Raw genomic sequence first — 16,315 nt, 5'->3', positions numbered from 1 at the left:
ATGTTATTCCTTTCCTTTGCATAACAGAGAAGAACTTAAAATAATACAAATCCCCTAAAGTTAAAAGCAACTAAACAAATGTCGGGCATCTTACCTGATGCTTTTACTGAAGACGGCGTGTGTAAAAATGTTGTTTTCTCTGAGACAGGGTCTTCCTACGTAGCACAGGTTGGCCTCGAATCAGCCGCGTAGCTCAGGCTGGCCTGAGACTCATGATTTTTCTGCCTCCTGAGTGCTGGGATTGTAGGCATGTGCTGCCATAGCTGACCCAAGAGTTAGCTCAGGTCGTGTATGAGCAACACTATATGGAGAAACTGAACGTGGGGCTGGAGAGATGCCTCAGCAGTTAAAGCATCCTGGCTGCCCTTCCAGAGAGACCAGGTTCTATTCCTGGCGCACACACATGGTGCCTCACAACCATCTGTAGTTCCAGTCTCACAGAATCTACCTTCTTCTGGCCTCCACAGCTGCCAACCATGCATGTGGTTACACAGACACACATACATGCAAGACACCTAAATATACACACACACACACACATATATGTATGTGTGTGTGTGTGTGTGTGTGTGTGTGTATGTATGAATGGAGTACAACTATATAAAAGGATTCATGTACTCATATACCCACCAAGTCCATAACTAAATCTGCAGTCTCCAGAAGCCTTCGGCTGGCCAGTGGTGGCCTTTGGAGGCCAGCCTTGAAGCCACGCCTTCTCCAACTCGCATAAAACAATGAACTTACATCTGACCCACAGATGTACCCTTCTGTTTTTAACTCTGTCCTGTGTGTCTCCTGTTTGGAAACAGCCTGAAGAGGACAAAACAGTGAGGGTCAAATTCAGGAGAGCGAGAAAGATCTGCAACTGACCCTAAACCTCCACCTCCCATCCCTAACCAGTTTCTGCTCTTCCCATGTTCCTGCCTCCATCCCGGTTCCACGGGCATTTTTGCTCTCTTTACAAACTGCACCTGGCTTGACAATATCTTTGAAGGGCTGGTCAGACACTAGTCAGGAAGGATCAGCCCCCCAAAACCCTGATATTCCTAACTTCACAGTTTGTTTTTAGATTATCTGTGATGAGGGGTAGGTCTGTCTGAGCAAGAGACAGGGAATAAATCGACCAGGAAATATCTAGTAAGATAGATATGAATAGTGTGACTAATAAAGTAAGAGACCATGTCAGATTGGCTAGTCAGGGAAGAGCTTTGAGATAACAATACTCTAATACAGACCCAAAGGATGAGAGCCAACCACTGAAATTGTAAAAAACAAGACCCAAGGACAGGGGAGCAAGTCATGTTTACAGAACTGAAAAGTGACTGTGGCTGGTGGGTCTCCAGTGGCTGAGCACACCTCAGCGTGGGTAGCAAAGAGCCTGGAGAGGTTTTGAACAAGTTACCAACTACACGTGGAGCTGTTGCAAGGGGTTGCCAAGATCTGACTTGGATTTTTACTTAATTATTTTCTGTCAAACTGGGGGTACAATTTGGGGTTTCGTGCATGCTAGGCAAGTGTTCGACCACTGAGTTACCTTCCCAGGCCCTGGTTCGTATTTTTATTTATTACTTTTTTTTCCCCCCCTCGGAGCTGAGGACCGAACCCAGGGCCTTGTGCTTGCTAGGCAAGTGCTCTACCACTGAGCTAAGTCCCCAACCTTCTTATTACTTTTATTTGTTTATTTGTGCATGTGCACATGTGGAGGTTACAGGATAGCTTGAGGAGGCTGGCTGGCTCCCTCCACCATGTGGGCCTGGGGGACAGGCTTGGCAACAAGCTCCTTTACTGACTGAGCCAGCTCATGGGCCCTGATTCATATTTTAAAATTTTTCATTCAGAGTGCAGAGAATGACTTATCAGAAGGTCAAAGCAGGGTCAGTAGGCCAGTAAAGAAACTGACATTCCGGCATTAATTCGTGGTATGGTTTTGACGGCACCTAGGTCAGGGAAGAAAACAAGTTATAATAAATTCATTTGTTTTATGTGTGTGTATGTACCACGTGTGTGCATGGAAGCCATGGAAGTCAGAAGAGAGTAACAGATCTGCTAGCACTGGAGTTACAACCACCATGTGGATTCTGGGAAGTGAACCCAGGTCCACGGCCAAGAGCAATGAGTGCTCTTAACCACTGAGCCATCACTCCAGCCCCATGAGTTATAAACATTGAAAGGAATGTTATCAATCAAATAAAAGCCAAAAGAAATGAAAAGTTAAACCCAAACAGAACTAATATTTATATCTTCTTATCCTAAAACAACTGAGAGTGAGTACCTGGTTTCCTTGGAAGACACAGCAAACAAGAACATATTCTTTCATATCTGATCCTAAAATTCGCTTTTATGGTCCCTCAATTTCCTCTTGACACGAGGGTACAGAACTGTGACCCCTTACCACAGCTTCTGTCCAGGTGGCTAAACATGAGTGAGCAGCCTAAAGCACCGGCTCTCTATAGCCAGGCTGTTTTGTTTCATTGCATATCATTAACTAGGCCATAAACATTACAGACACTGCTGTTCCTTCTGCCTTCCCACACACTAGGAGAACACTATGCATAGCATTGCTTTTCCATTAGAACCATACAGAAAACTTCTTAGGGATTAATTTCACTATTGCTATTAAATTCACTATTGCTAAGTTCCAAAGAACATGAAATACATAAACCACAGTGAAAAGTATCTGTAACACAGGAGAGGGCCTGTTAGCCCTGATACCTTCCCTATCTCTGATTCTAACCTTACCCCTTCACTGCTCTTATCAAAAAGCACACACATCAACTCAGATTACATTGTACACACACCTGTAGGCAAGAGATGCCTATGGAGAAAGGGCTATTAACCACTGTAAGAACCCCCGTGCGCGCGCGCGCGCGCGCGCACACACACACACACACACACACCCACACACCCACACACACCCATGCATGTATGCACGCACGCACACACGCACGCACGCCATGTATTGAAACTCCTGGAAAGAAGGGGTAACTTGCATCCCAGAACCTAAATCCAAACTCCTTCACCCCACCAGTTCAAAACCTTTTTATGGATCTTTTTTCTGTTGTGTGTGTCTATATTTCCATTACCTAGCTGTGGAGAACCTTGGATTCTATCAAATGATTTGAGTACAAGGAATGTTAAGCGCCAAATGGGAAGATTCAGTCTTTCCAGACCAAGAATAGGTGAGCTAGATTTGGGGCAGTGACGAGTAAGGATCATAGACCATCCCTTAAGAAAGCCTCCAGGGAAGGCCTGCCTCTACAGCCTGCTGCTGGGCAGGATTTACCCGGCGGACACCAGGGGGTAGCAAAATCTCACTCTCCAGGCTCCTGGGCACTAATTACAGGGAAACTGGCGAGTCTAGCTTGACCGGAAGGTTGGAAAAAGCTCCATCCCCGCGGTTCTAGCCGATGGGTCACAGAGTTTCCCTTCCCGAGATTCTGTTTTAACCCTAGGAACCAGAGGGCTCTTCCCATCCCTATGAATTAAGTTTCTCCTTTTTCCAGATCCAGAGGAGAAAGGGCAGAGTTTCTCCTGAGGTGAGAAGCATCGTTTGTCACCCTTTCCTCTCCTCCCCGCTGTCCCCCGGGGCACCGTCCTTGCAGCCTCATCGGACTGTATCCACTACCACACATCTCCTAAATAAACTTCACCCTCAACCTGCGGTGACAATGCCTTCACGCCCTTTCTGGGAACTGGGTAGCTTTCAGATCGCCTCCCAAATGTCTACCTTTTGGACCAGTTCGCTGTGACTCAGAGGCGTGCACGGTAACCCCCTGCTGTGCTGAGGTCGTCTCCCCCCCCCCCCCGGCGCGCCCCCCGCCCGTCCCTTCTAGGAGATCCCACCCGGTCTTCATTTCGCCATACTCGCTGTTTGTCGGTGGGGCAGAAGGGGTGAGGCTAGAACTTTTTAAAGGAACCTGGCTCCTTTTGTCTGCAGTTTAAGATAATAGTCACCACCAAGAGCCCTAGCGGTGGTGGGCCACTATCGCCTGCGACAAGAAAGATCTAGCTAGCATCAGTACCAAAGCCTGGGGTCCAAGCAAGGAGCTGCTGCCTCCCCTCCTCTCTCGTTAGAGCAGCTGGGGTGTAAGGTTCAGAAAAAGGCAGCGAGGAGCAACTCGGAAAACGTCCCCAGACCTTACGAAGCATCCTGATCCCGGGGCACGGACACCCCACCCCCATGCCAAGCCTTTTACTTCTCCGTAATTCCCCACATCCCCCGCCCTACCCAAGCAGCACACAGGAGCCCATTGTAGTTGCCTGGAGGCTCGAGACCCAAGAAGGTGGAAGGGGAAGAAGGGCGGGCAAACGTCCAAGGCTTGGGGGGGGGGAATCCCCTACTTTCTCTGCCTTCAGCTCTATCTAAAGGGAACCAAAGCGTGTGGGTCGATCTGGGCCCCAGGACCTGGCCCCAAGCCTGGCCACGGACGGGAGAAGCGTCATGAGTCTTAGAGATGGAAGAAGAAGGCTTCTGGCCGCCCGACAACCTTGGTCCTAGGAGGGAGCCCGCTGCAGAGCCCAGAGCGAAAGGCTTGGACTGATCCCGCAGAGCGGGAAGACGCGGGAAACCCGGGGCGTCCTCAGCGGGGCGGTTCTCGGAGGGGGCGGGGCGGGGCGGGCTGGCCGCGGACAGCTAGAGGAGCGGAGGCGAGGCTTGCGGCGAAGGGGGCGTCTCGGCTGGGGTCCCGGGCTGGGCGGGGCGGTGCAGGCGGCCGTCTCGGTCCTCCCTGGCGGGGCCCCGCGGCCTGGGCGCCCGAGCCAGCGAGCGAGCGAGCGAGCGAGCGGGCAGAGCCGCGGCCGCGGTGCGAGCTGTCCTGCAGCCAGACCCGGCGAGACTGAGCGCCGGGAGGGAGGCGGTGGCTGACCCGCCCCGCCCGAGAGTCGGACACCTCCCGACGCCCAGCCATGGTGAGTCCCGCGTCGCACCCCCGTGTCCCCTCGGCCTTCGCGCAGCCCGCTCCGGGCCCCCAGCCCCGTGCCTCCTGTGCCCGCCTAGCGCTGCTGTTCGGCGCCCCGGAGACTCTCCACCCTCCCATCCCCCCTTCTTTTCTTCTGTCTGCCGGCCCGCTGCCTGCCCAGTCCCCACCGGGCGATTGCCGTGACCCTTTCTTTCTCCTCTGCTGCCTCCCCATCCTTTCGTGGTCTTTGCACACAGCTCAACCCCTCTCTCCCCCGGCCTTCCCGGTCCTACCCAGTTTTCTTTTGCTGGGTTTTCCCTCCCCCTACTCCATCCCAGTCTTCCACTCCTGGAGACCCTCTGCGAGTCGGTGTGGCGGCAGCCCTGGAAAGGGCACTGCCTCGGGTCATGAGAACTGACCTGCCTGGAACCACCATTTTCCATCCCTGTCCCCAACCCGGTGAGGTGGGCCCACCCATCCGGCCCTGAGGGACAAGTCACAGCTGTGGCTGGGCCAGGGCCAGAGGGCACGTCCAAAGGGAAATTCCCTCGCAGAAAGGGGGCTGTTTAAGGGTGGGTAGGGGGTGTTCCGCAGTACCAGTGGGCGTGACGTTTCCAGAGCCAAAACCAGAGTTTTGGGACAAAGTTCCCCCAAGGCTTAACGCCGCTGCAGGGAGGGAACTGGATGGAATCCTGTGCATGAGGCAGAGGCTCCGGGAGCAGCCGCTCAGGGTACCAGAAGCCCATGTCAACGGGATCGAACACTAAGCCTGGAACTTTCCGGCCAGAAGTGCACCGAGGAACTACGGCAGGAGTGGGCTCTGCTAGCGAGGGCGCCCACTGCCCAGGCGGGTGCAGCCTACCGCGCTCACTGCAGAGTGGAGGTGGGGGAGAGGCCCAGCCCGGGCGATGCCTACGGAGAAAGCCCGGGAGGCATCACCCTGCTCAGGGGGTTGGAGCGAGACAGGAACTAGGCCAGTGAGAGCTGACTCAGTCTCGCTCGTCTTTTTGGTCCCAGCCGACCAGAGGCCTGGTGTCTTGGGCTCCTGCCCACCTCCGCCTGCTCCAGACCCCTCCTCCCCTCCTGCTGAGGCCGTTTCCTGTGGCTGCGACTCTTGTTCAGCCATGAGCTCACCGCCCCTAATGGGTTGCAGCTGCTTTGCTGCTCAAGCTGGAGCGCCCCGGATCCTAACTTCAGAGCCGAGGCCCACTCCACCTCACCCCTACCCTTTTTCCCACCCACGTACACAGTCCCGGCAACACTGAGGGTCTGTCTGCTCGCCCACACCTTGGGGCCGAGTCTGTGCGCTGATAACACGGAATGCTGGTCTCTGGGGGTGAGTGAATACCCTAATCTTCTCAAACAGCCAGGATTAAGCAACTCTGGCTGGAGAGATTTAGAAGTAAAATAAGCAATTTTTGTTCTGCGGTGAAACCAGGGCTGTTTGCAATGGGCAGAGAGCTCGGTGAATATCGCAGAGTGCCCCTTTCCTCATTTACAACGAAGACGTCTGATAAAAAAACTAAAAAAAAAAAAAAAAAAAAAAAAAGCCATCTTGAAAGACTTGCAAAGAAATAGACATAAGGGATTTTGTTTAGGGAATGAGATGAAGAAAGATAGCCCGATGACTCACTTAGGGAAGTGGGTCAGAATTGGACGTGGCTTAGTCTTTGAGACAGTGGGTCCAGGTAAAATTTGACTGGAATGCATAGCATCAAAACCTCCTCCTCTCTTCTCCAAGAGTTCATTTATGTCTCTGTCTTCTTTCAAATGGCCCCAACCAATTCGTTATAGCCAATCCGGCAGGCTTTATGAATGGAAGAAAGGGATGCTACCAATTCCTGAGATGGCCACAGTTTTGTCTCCTTTCTTCCCACCTGTCACTCAGCCATCTCTAGGATGCAGTGTTTTGTGGGTGGGCACACCTCCACTTATGATAAAGTTACCTGGGTGGTGAGTTCTGGGAGAATCTATTGTCAAGATGGCTATGTCGAAACCCCATACCCCACCCCATCTACCAGAATCCTTGGCCATCAACTGGGTCCAGTGGCCCAGTTCACCTGTGCAGGTGAACCTATGCAATCACCCCAGTTTACAAGTACCTGGAACAACCCTGATCAGAGTCGTCCATAACAAACTCCCCCTGGATCTCTAAAGCCAAAGTCTCAGAGCTTCAATGTGAAGCCTGTATGCACTGACTGGCCAGGCCCTCACTCCTACCCCCTGGCTCATTCAGCTAGCATTTTCTGATTAGCCACTGTGCTCCTATGATACATAGCTTTCTGCCGACCAGCCGACTCCCAAGGAGCCATGCTTGTGTAGTCTCTAGTTATCTCTGGCTTGGTATTGTCTCCCCCAGGAGCCTGAGCCGGTGGAGGACTGTGTACAGAGCACACTCGCTGCCTTGTATCCACCCTTTGAAGCCACAGCCCCAACCCTACTGGGCCAAGTGTTCCAGGTGGTGGAGAGGACTTACCAGGAGGATGCGCTGAGGTACACGCTGGACTTCCTGGTACCTGCTAAACACCTGCTTGCCAAGGTCCAGCAGGAAGCCTGTGTGAGTGGCTGTCAACCCTTTTCCTCCCGCTTAGAGACACAGGCTTCCCAATCCTGTTCTCCACAGGAACGCTTAGGTCTCACTTGCCGACCTCCCACTGATTGTGACTACTCAAACACTAACACATATGCAGGTATACTTATTTTCCTTAAATATTGACCCTTAACAAACATTGACTTCCCCCTAAAAGACCCTGACTTTTGCAGAGCAAGTTTCAAATATTACTTCCTCGTGGATGTCTTAAGGTATTCCCCTCGGGCTCAGATGGGATTCAGGAGAGAGTCTTCACTCCAGCAGCCATAAAGACCAACAGTCTTTGATTCTTCCAAGACAGTGGCATCTGTTGACCAGATCGCCGTAATGACGGGGGTTCTTACCTTCCCACATACACAGCTAGCTTTCTAGGAAAGCTTCCTTCCACCAAAGGATCAACGGTTTTGGGTTCTTTCCTCTGCCACGTGGTGATCTCCTTTCCTGTCCCCTAGGGGTTTTAACCCACCAGACGTAAGACCAGTCCTGCCTAGTGTGGACTCATTCTCACAGCGCCCCGCCCCCCCACCCCCACCCCAACCCCTTGCTGGTTTCGTCAGCAGAGGCCTTGAGTAGAGCCTCTCACTTCTCTCTCCAGGCCCAGTACAGTGGATTTCTCTTCTTCCACGAGGGCTGGCCGCTCTGCTTGCATGAACAGGTCGTAGTGCAGCTAGCAGCCCTCCCCTGGCAGCTGCTGCGCCCTGGCGACTTCTACCTGCAGGTCGTACCCTCGGCAGCCCAAGCTCCCCGCCTGGCACTGAAATGTCTGGCCCCAGGAGGTGGACGGGTACAGGAGCTGCCAGTGCCCAATGAAGCCTGTGCCTACCTATTCACACCTGAGTGGCTGCAAGGCATTAACAAGGACCGGCCAACGGGGCGCCTCAGCACCTGTCTTCTGTCGGCACCCTCTGGGATTCAGCGCCTGCCCTGGGCTGAGCTCATCTGCCCACGATTTGTGCACAAAGAGGGTCTCATGGTTGGACATCAGCCAAGCACACTGCCTCCAGAACTGCCCTCTGGACCTCCAAGGCTTCCTAGCTCTCCACTCCCTGAGGAGGTGCTGGGGACCCGGAGTCCTGGGGATGGACACAACGCTCCTGCAGAAGGTCCAGAGGGTGAATATGTAGAACTGTTGGAGGTGACGCTGCCTCATATGAGGGGAAGCCCCACAGACGCTGAGGCCTCAGGCCTCTCCAGGACCCGCACAGTACCCACCCGGAAGAGTACCGGAGGGAAGGGCCGGCACCGGAGACACCGGGCATGGATGCACCAGAAAGGCCTGGGGTCACGGGACCAGGATGGGGCACGCCCACCTGGTGAAGGGAGTAGTACTGGGGTCTCTTCTGACTCACCCCCGGGAGCTGAGGCCGACCCAGATACAGCGGTCCTGGAGGCATCTGAGCCCCCAGCAGAGGCTCTGGGGAGGCCGCTGAATCCTGCCTCCTCCCGGGGGAACCTGGGGAGGAGTGGGCCAGGGGGTTGAAGGACCACCTGGTACCCCGCGAAGAGCAGGCAAAGGAAACAGAAGGAAGAAGCGAGCTGCTGGCAGAGGTGCTGTAAAAGGGGAGAGTACCCCACTCAGCCCCAAGGACAAGGAAGAGACTAGACAGCAGGAAGTCCTTGTCAGTCTGCCCTGCTCACCCAGTGAACAGGAACCTGCAGAATGCAGCCTGGTTAAGGAGAAAGAGGATTCTTCTGGGAAGCCAGCGCCTGAATCAAAAGAGGAACTCAAGCCCGCAGATGGAAAAGAGCCTGCACCCCCAGAAGACTGTGGGCCCCCAGAAGAGGGGATCAGAGAGCGTGAACAAGAGGTGCTGGTACCGGTGTGTGTGACAGGTGAGAGGACAGTGGGGCCCAGGCACAAGGGCCAGGGCAGGCTGGGCCTAGGGAAGGGGCCTGGAGGAGAATCTGTGGTTTGGCTGGGAAGAGAATAGAGTAACTCTGCCTCTATCTGCACAGGATCCACAGGTCCGGGGTGCTTCCCATCCGAGCCCCCAACACAGCCCCTGGAGACTGTGCCGGATGTAAAAGGAGACAGCATCCCAGAAGAGACTCCTCCAGTTTCCATCTTGGATGACCCACCTGTAGCTTGGGACTTGATGGCATCTGGATTCTTCGTTCTGACTGGTCAGTGGGCATCTGCGAACCAAAGGAAAGGAGCTGGGAGATGGGTCAGTCGGTAAATGCCTGCTTTGCAAGCAGGAGGACTGAGTTCAGACCCCCAGCATCTGCATAAGAGCTAGGCATGGCATGGATCTGTAACCCGGTGCTGGAAAGAAAGGGGGAGGTTGAGACGAGTGGACTTCTGGCGTTCATTGGCCAGCCACTCAGGCTGAACCAGAGATTCTCCAGGTTCAGTGACAGACCCTGTCTTAAAAAAAAAAAAAAAAAAAGGGTGGAGGGCTGGAGAGATGGCTCAGCAGTCAAGAGCACTGGCTGCTCTTCCAGAGGTCCTGAGTTCAATTCCCAGCACCCACATGGCGATTCACAACTGCCTACTGCTCCAGTTCCAGGGGATCTGGCACGTTCACAGACATACCAATACACATAAAATAAAAATAAATAAATCCTCAAAAAATATCTTTAGCCGAGCGGCAGTGGCATACACCTTTAGTCCCAGCACTCGGGAGGCAGAGCCAGGCGGATCTCTGTGAGTTCGAGGCCAGCGAGATCCAGGACAGGTATCAAAACGACACAGAGAAACCCTGTCTCGAAAAACCAAAAAAAAAAAAAAAAAAAAAAAATTAAAAAAAAAATAAGGTGGAAAGTGATTGAGAAAGATCTTACAGTGACCTCTGGCCTCCACACACATGAATACATGTGTACGCACACACAAACAAGAACACACACACACACACACACACACACACACGGTGGGTGGGAAGGGGCTTTGGGAAAGCGGAGCAATTGAAGCGGACTTGGGAAGGAGGGGAGGTGGAAGGGGGTAGTCAAAGATTGTCCCAGCCAGGACAGCCTGGCCATTTTCTGTCTTCAGGAGGGGTCGACCAGACTGGGAGAGCTTTGCTGACTATTACGCCACCGCCCCCGTGCCTTCTTGAGGAGCCCTCACCCTCCCAGGAGACATTGAACACTGCCCTTCGTTACCTCCACTCACTGCTTAGGTAAGTATGGCAGACTTCACCCTGGGCACTAGTGTGCAGACTCAGGAGACCTGCTTTCTTTCTCAAGGCGCTGGCTGGCTTACTACGTCAACCCTCAGATTTTCAAGCCATGGACCTTGATCTTACCAATTCTGACTTCCAGGATAATCTTCATGGTCTTCAAAATCACCACTTTTGCCGACTCTCTCGGTACTCTACACTAGTGCCCAGATTATCAGTGCACAGACTCATTCATCCAGCAAATACTTTGTGGACACTGAGTACCTATCACACAGATGCTAAGGCCTTGAATGTATGCCATAACAGCACATAGAGTTCCAGGCCTCTGACCCAATAGCTATGTCAATGTAGGTTCTTGATTGTTAGGTTGCCTACTGGGCACGTGTCCCAGACATCGACCGTTTGCTCATTGCTTCCCAAATATAGTAGCACTGACTTCTGAAGACCGTTAGCACTAAGCCAGAAGATTTGTGTTCTTTCTTCCTTGTTCTCTCTTTGCTGTCCCTGCAATTCTCATGCACACACAGACACACAGACACAGACACACACACACACACACACACACACATACACACACCCCTTCTACTCTCCTTGCCTCCACAGGCTGACCTGCAGTTACTGGGGCTAACCGTCCTGCTTGACCTTCGCAAGGCACCCCCGCTGCCTCCAGCACTTATTCCAGCCTTAAGTCAGCTTCAGGTAATACAACTCCTTGAGAGAGGCATGGCCCCTAGGTCCTCACTTTTCTCCAGTGGCAGCCATTCCAGGCCATCTAACTCTCCAAAGTTTAGGGATATTCTTCTTTGTACTTAGGACTCAGGCAACCCTCCGCTCGTTCAGCGGCTGGTGATTGTCACTCATGAAGACCCTCCAGCTGAACTCTGTGGACTTCAGGTAGGCTCTCTCCCGCTAGTCCCCTGTCAGTAATGGAAAGGGGAGGGACAGCTTGCTGATCTCTCACATTGGTCTGAGTCACAAGGAGCCTGTGCAGAAAACCCTGCTTCCGTGTCTGCAGGGAGCCGAGTTGCTGTCAGAGAAGGACCTGAAAAGAGCGGCCAGGCCAGAGGAGCTACAGTCGGACTTAGGAGGTCACAGGGACCTCTCCCCCGACCTCTGGTAGAGATACACCAGGTAAACCCCTTCAGCACCTCGGAACCTGGGAGCTGGAAATCCAGGAGAAAAGACAAAGACAGACATAACCGTGGGGCTGGGAAAGATGCAGCTCCATTAAATTCAGAAAGTAGTCCTGACTCAGGAACCTTGAACAAGTCTTGTTGGCCATTGGGAAGACGGGAAGACTGTTAAATTCTTTTTATTTTTTATTTTATGTGTATGAATGTTTTACCCGCATATATGTGTGTGCTCCACACATGTGCCCGGTGCCCGAAAAGTCAGAAGAGGGCATCAGGTCCCCTGGAACTGGAATTACAGAAGGTTTTAAGCCATCGTGTCGGGACTGGGAACTGAACCCAGTCCTCTGCAAGAGCAACAAGTGCTTTTAACCTGTGAACCATCTTCCGGTTACCACCCAAATTTGTAATTTTTTTTTGTTTTTTTTGTTTTTTTTTTTTCGAGACAGGGTTTCTCTGTGTAGCTTTGCGCCTTTCCTGGATCTCGCTCTGTAGACCAGGCTAGCCTCAAACTCACAAAGATCCTCCTGCCTCTGCCTCCTGAGTGCTGGGATTAAAGGCGTGCGCCACCACCGCTGTAATACTCTTTTAGAATGTTTTAAGATTTATTTTATTTTAAAGCATGTATATATGTCTGTGTGTCTATGTGAGCAAATGCCACCTGTGTGGGTGTCCTTAAAGGCCGGAGCCATCAGAACCCCTCAATCTGGAGTTACAGGCAGTTGTGAGCTACATATGAGTGTTGGGAATCAAACTTGGGTCCTCTGGAAGAAAAATACTTGCTCTTAACCTCTGAGCCATCTTTCCAGCTCCCTGCCCCCCAAGTTTGTCAAATTATTCATAATGACATTAAGTAACGTATGCTTTCTAGTGGGAACTATTAAGATGGCATGTAACTGGAGAAGTGTTTGTGATAGTTTCGTGGGTTTCTAGAAAGTGCTGAGAGCTGAGAAGTTGGTTCCATGGCGCCTGGCAAGTTACATTACCTCACATCTAGAGATGGTGCCCTTTCTGTACCTGTTCCCTACCCCAGTATCCACAAAGTGCAGGCTCTTCACCCATCAAATGCACCTGCATTACTGACCTTCCTGCTTCTGTGACCCTAAGTGTAGTGAGTTAGAGTAGAGAGTCAGCGTGCTCACAGCTGACTACAAACATGAGTTCTTAGTGAAAGCAGATGTGAAGAGCTGGAGGTGGGGCCGGGCGGAGTGAAGACCGGAGGAAGAGGGCAAAGGAAACTCACATGCTCAACTGTACCGTGGGCCACACTCACATGCTAAGCTGTACCGTGGGCCACACTCACATGCTAAGTTGTGCCGTGAGCCACAACAGTGCTCGGTGCTGGCTGATATTTCCTTTGATTTTACAAAATCTATTCTTGAGCCGGGTGGTGGTGGCGCATGCCTTTAATCCCAGGACTTGGGAGGCAGAGGCAGGCAGATCTCTGTGAGTTCGAGGCCAGCCTGGTCTACAGAGCGAGATCTAGGAAAGGCGCACAGCTACACAGAGAAACCTTGTCTCGAAAAACAAACAAACAAAAAAATCTATTCTTATTCTAACTTTACTATTGAATAAAATGAATTTTAGGATTTGTGGGCTTGCCCAATATTGTATAACTTAGAAGCAACAAAGTCAGAAAGTAAATCCAACATTATTTCCACAGTAAATCCAACATTATTTCCACAAAAAGTCCTCCAGGAGTCCCATCTCCATCCTGTTTGTTTGTTTGTGGGACAGGGTCTCTCTTCATAGCCCTGGCTGTCCTGAACTCACTATGCAGACCAGGCTGGCCTCAGACTCAGAGCTCCACCCCGCCTCTACCTCCCAAGTGCTAGGATTAAGAAAGGCCCACCATGCCCGGTATATTTCTTATCCTGAATGCCGTCCCTTAACTCCATCTCCGTATGTGGGTTTCAGGAAGTGGCAAAGCTGTGCAGCTTGTGCCGAGGTGTGCTGACCTCTGTACGGCAGGCTATTGAGGAGCTCGAGGGAGCAGAAGAACCAAAGGAAGAGGTATGGAATGAGATGGAATAATGGTAGGTGTGAAAGGGATGGGCTGGGGTGGGCACTCTTCTAGAGAAACTCCTGATGTGTTTGCTTGTCCCAAGGAGGCAGTGGGAATGCCTGAGCCCTTGCAAAAGGTGCTGGCAGATCCTCGGCTGACGGCGCTGCAGAGGACCGGAGGAGCCATCCTGAATGCGGCTGCGCTCCACCCATAGCAGCAAGTACGAGAGGCGGGTGGGTGTGCGCGGAGCCAGACGCTGGGGAGATAGCGGAGAGCTGGCCTAAACCTTAAGTGGCAGATAATTCTTACTCTGCACTTCTCTGGACAAGATAGCGTGCCTTTATACTTATAACCCTCACAGCATCCCCGTGTGCCAGTTTATGATTACAAATGTGGACTCGGAGGACCAGAGATACTAAATATCTCAGCCAAGCTGATTCAGTAAGGGGAGTTACGGTGCGAGTCTGATTCTCGCTGCCATGACACCTCTGGTGTTTGCATCCCTGAGGATACAAAGACAGAACTAGGAAGCTTGGCAAGGCCGAGACTCAGTGTCGCCTCTCCCCAGGCTTGAGGTCCAGGCCCAGCTGTGCTCTACCAGGAGGTAGACGAGGCCATTCACCAACTTGTGCGTCTCTCCAACTTACGAGTGCAGCAGCAGGAAAAACACCACGTCTGCGCCAGCTCCAGCAGGTGAGGAGATTCCCGCCCCCATACCCTTGCTCAGCCTGGGAGCCTAGTTCCTGCTTCACTGCATCCCTGCTGACACCAAGCATGGATGATATCCTTCCAGCTTCCCTCAGCCTCCCCTAGAGGTTGGTCACAGAAGTGTGAGATTCAGCATGAGGGCAGGAGCATGTCAGCACCAGCCGAAGGAAGCCGGGAGGTCAACCTTCTGTCTGTCTTTGGTCAGGATCATTAGATATTGTGGGAAGTGTTCACCACCCAGAGGGAACTCTGGAATCAGCCGGTTGGCTCAGGGCACAACCTCCTTGGTGTGACAATAATAACATGTTTTGTTTCTGTTTGGGAGTTTTTCTGAGACAGGATCTGATGTAGCCTAGGTTGGCCTGGAACTCACTGTGTAGCTGGTGCTGGCCGTGAAACTCCTGCCTTCACCTCCAGAGTGCTGGGATTACGGGCCTAACCATGAAGCCCGATCATAAATGTCTATTGATAGAGTGCTTTGGCTCCACATTTTGCCTCCCCACATTATCATCCTCCAAAACGGAGGCAAAACGGCCCCGTCTCTCCTCCTACTTTGGAGAACACATTGCTAGCCACTGAGAGGAACCACGGGCCTCTTAAGACTCAAGAATAAGACTGGCTTCTCTGAACCTTGGTTCTTCTCTTCTGGACTTAAGCCCTGTAGGGATTGGCTGTCTGTACTGTGAAGGGAAGAGGGACTTTAAAATCTGGTTGTTTTTCCTCAGCTCCTAGTACTGTGAATATATATCCCATGGACCCGCGTGTGGGTATGAGAAGGGTCATCTCGAAGTCAGTGCTAAAGGGGAGCCAGGGTTCTGTGTTCTGGGGCTGCCTGCTGGTTTCTGCCGTTCCATCCCACCCCAGGGGGTATCTCCTATGGATTAGATATCCCTGCCCGTCTAAAAAACCTAATTTGAAAACAGAATTTGGAAGTTCAAGAGGTCAGCTTTGCGATCTAACTCTGCTAGGCACTGGATGTTGCTGCTGAGTTGCCCATTCCTAGACAAATAGGACAACACACAGGTGGATGGGTGGGAAATGAAGTCAGCAGAGGACTCTGAAAAGTGGCTGGTGTTGGCACTGGCTTTTAGGAACATTCTGAGACTTCGCATTTTCCAGCCGCTCCACCCTAGCTTCCAGACTCTCTTTGGAGGAAAAAATTAGTCAAACATTTCAGAACAAGTAGGAGATTCCCTACAGTAGGAAAGCTGAACTGGATACACACACACACACACACACACACACACACACACACACACACACACCATCTCTGGGCCATCCTTTGGGCTTGGCGCCTAGGTTTCCTGCTCACCATTCAGCAGGGCACAGTGGATGTGGAATTCCTCTGGGTCCTGTTATCCAAGCAAACCCTCATCCTTCTTCCTTTGGTTCATGTGGGTTTCATCTGTTTCCTCATGCCAGGCTTGCCCCTGGCACAATAACCCGTGTCTCCTGCCAGCCCTGTTCATATGGCACTTTACCAAAGATGGCATACCCTGTTCCACGTTTAATCTTGTGGGAGCTGTTATCATTCACTGTATCAGTCCCACAGCACCCAGTGAGACAAGACGGGATGACCAGGGTTCTGTACATTGGGGTGATGGCAGCTCATTGTAGCCTGGCCGCTTCACAACCTCCCCTTTCCTCACAGCTTTCTGCTCTGTCTCAGGTGTTGCAGTGGCTCTCTGGCCCAGGGGAAGAGCAGCTGGCCAGCTTCGCCACGCCTGGGAACTCACTCTCAGTCTTGCAAGAGACAGAACTGCGGTTCCGGGCTTTCAGCACCGAGGTGCAGGTGAGGACAGAGAGGAGATGGGTGCGGGGCCCCTGGGAGAGGACCAGGTCTGAGCACAGACCCGCTTTCTCCA

General features: G+C 52.3%; 1 protein-coding gene across 1 annotated transcript in view; it reads left to right on the top strand.

The window, feature by feature from the left end:
• The first annotated feature begins 4,905 nt into the window (after positions 1 to 4,905).
• Arhgef40 (Rho guanine nucleotide exchange factor 40) overlaps positions 4,906 to 16,315 on the top strand; it is a 20,396-nt gene continuing 8,986 nt past the window's right edge. Inside the window, 18 exon segments of the mRNA XM_059273097.1 lie at positions 4,906 to 5,098; positions 5,493 to 5,629; positions 7,258 to 7,455; positions 8,084 to 8,900; positions 8,903 to 8,941; positions 8,944 to 9,321; positions 9,445 to 9,612; positions 10,481 to 10,611; positions 11,211 to 11,306; positions 11,421 to 11,501; positions 11,623 to 11,722; positions 11,725 to 11,738; positions 13,655 to 13,750; positions 13,846 to 13,932; positions 13,934 to 13,979; positions 14,318 to 14,410; positions 14,413 to 14,435; positions 16,120 to 16,263. Of these exon segments, the coding sequence (XP_059129080.1) occupies positions 4,906 to 5,098; positions 5,493 to 5,629; positions 7,258 to 7,455; positions 8,084 to 8,900; positions 8,903 to 8,941; positions 8,944 to 9,321; positions 9,445 to 9,612; positions 10,481 to 10,611; positions 11,211 to 11,306; positions 11,421 to 11,501; positions 11,623 to 11,722; positions 11,725 to 11,738; positions 13,655 to 13,750; positions 13,846 to 13,932; positions 13,934 to 13,979; positions 14,318 to 14,410; positions 14,413 to 14,435; positions 16,120 to 16,263 (2,841 nt within the window).

Source organism: Peromyscus eremicus, chromosome 9 (genome assembly GCF_949786415.1).
Source record: "Peromyscus eremicus chromosome 9, PerEre_H2_v1, whole genome shotgun sequence".
Classification (NCBI taxonomy): Eukaryota; Metazoa; Chordata; class Mammalia; order Rodentia; family Cricetidae; genus Peromyscus; species Peromyscus eremicus.
Note: the sequence above shows the minus strand (reverse complement) of the source record. Positions and strands in the feature narration are given on the sequence as shown.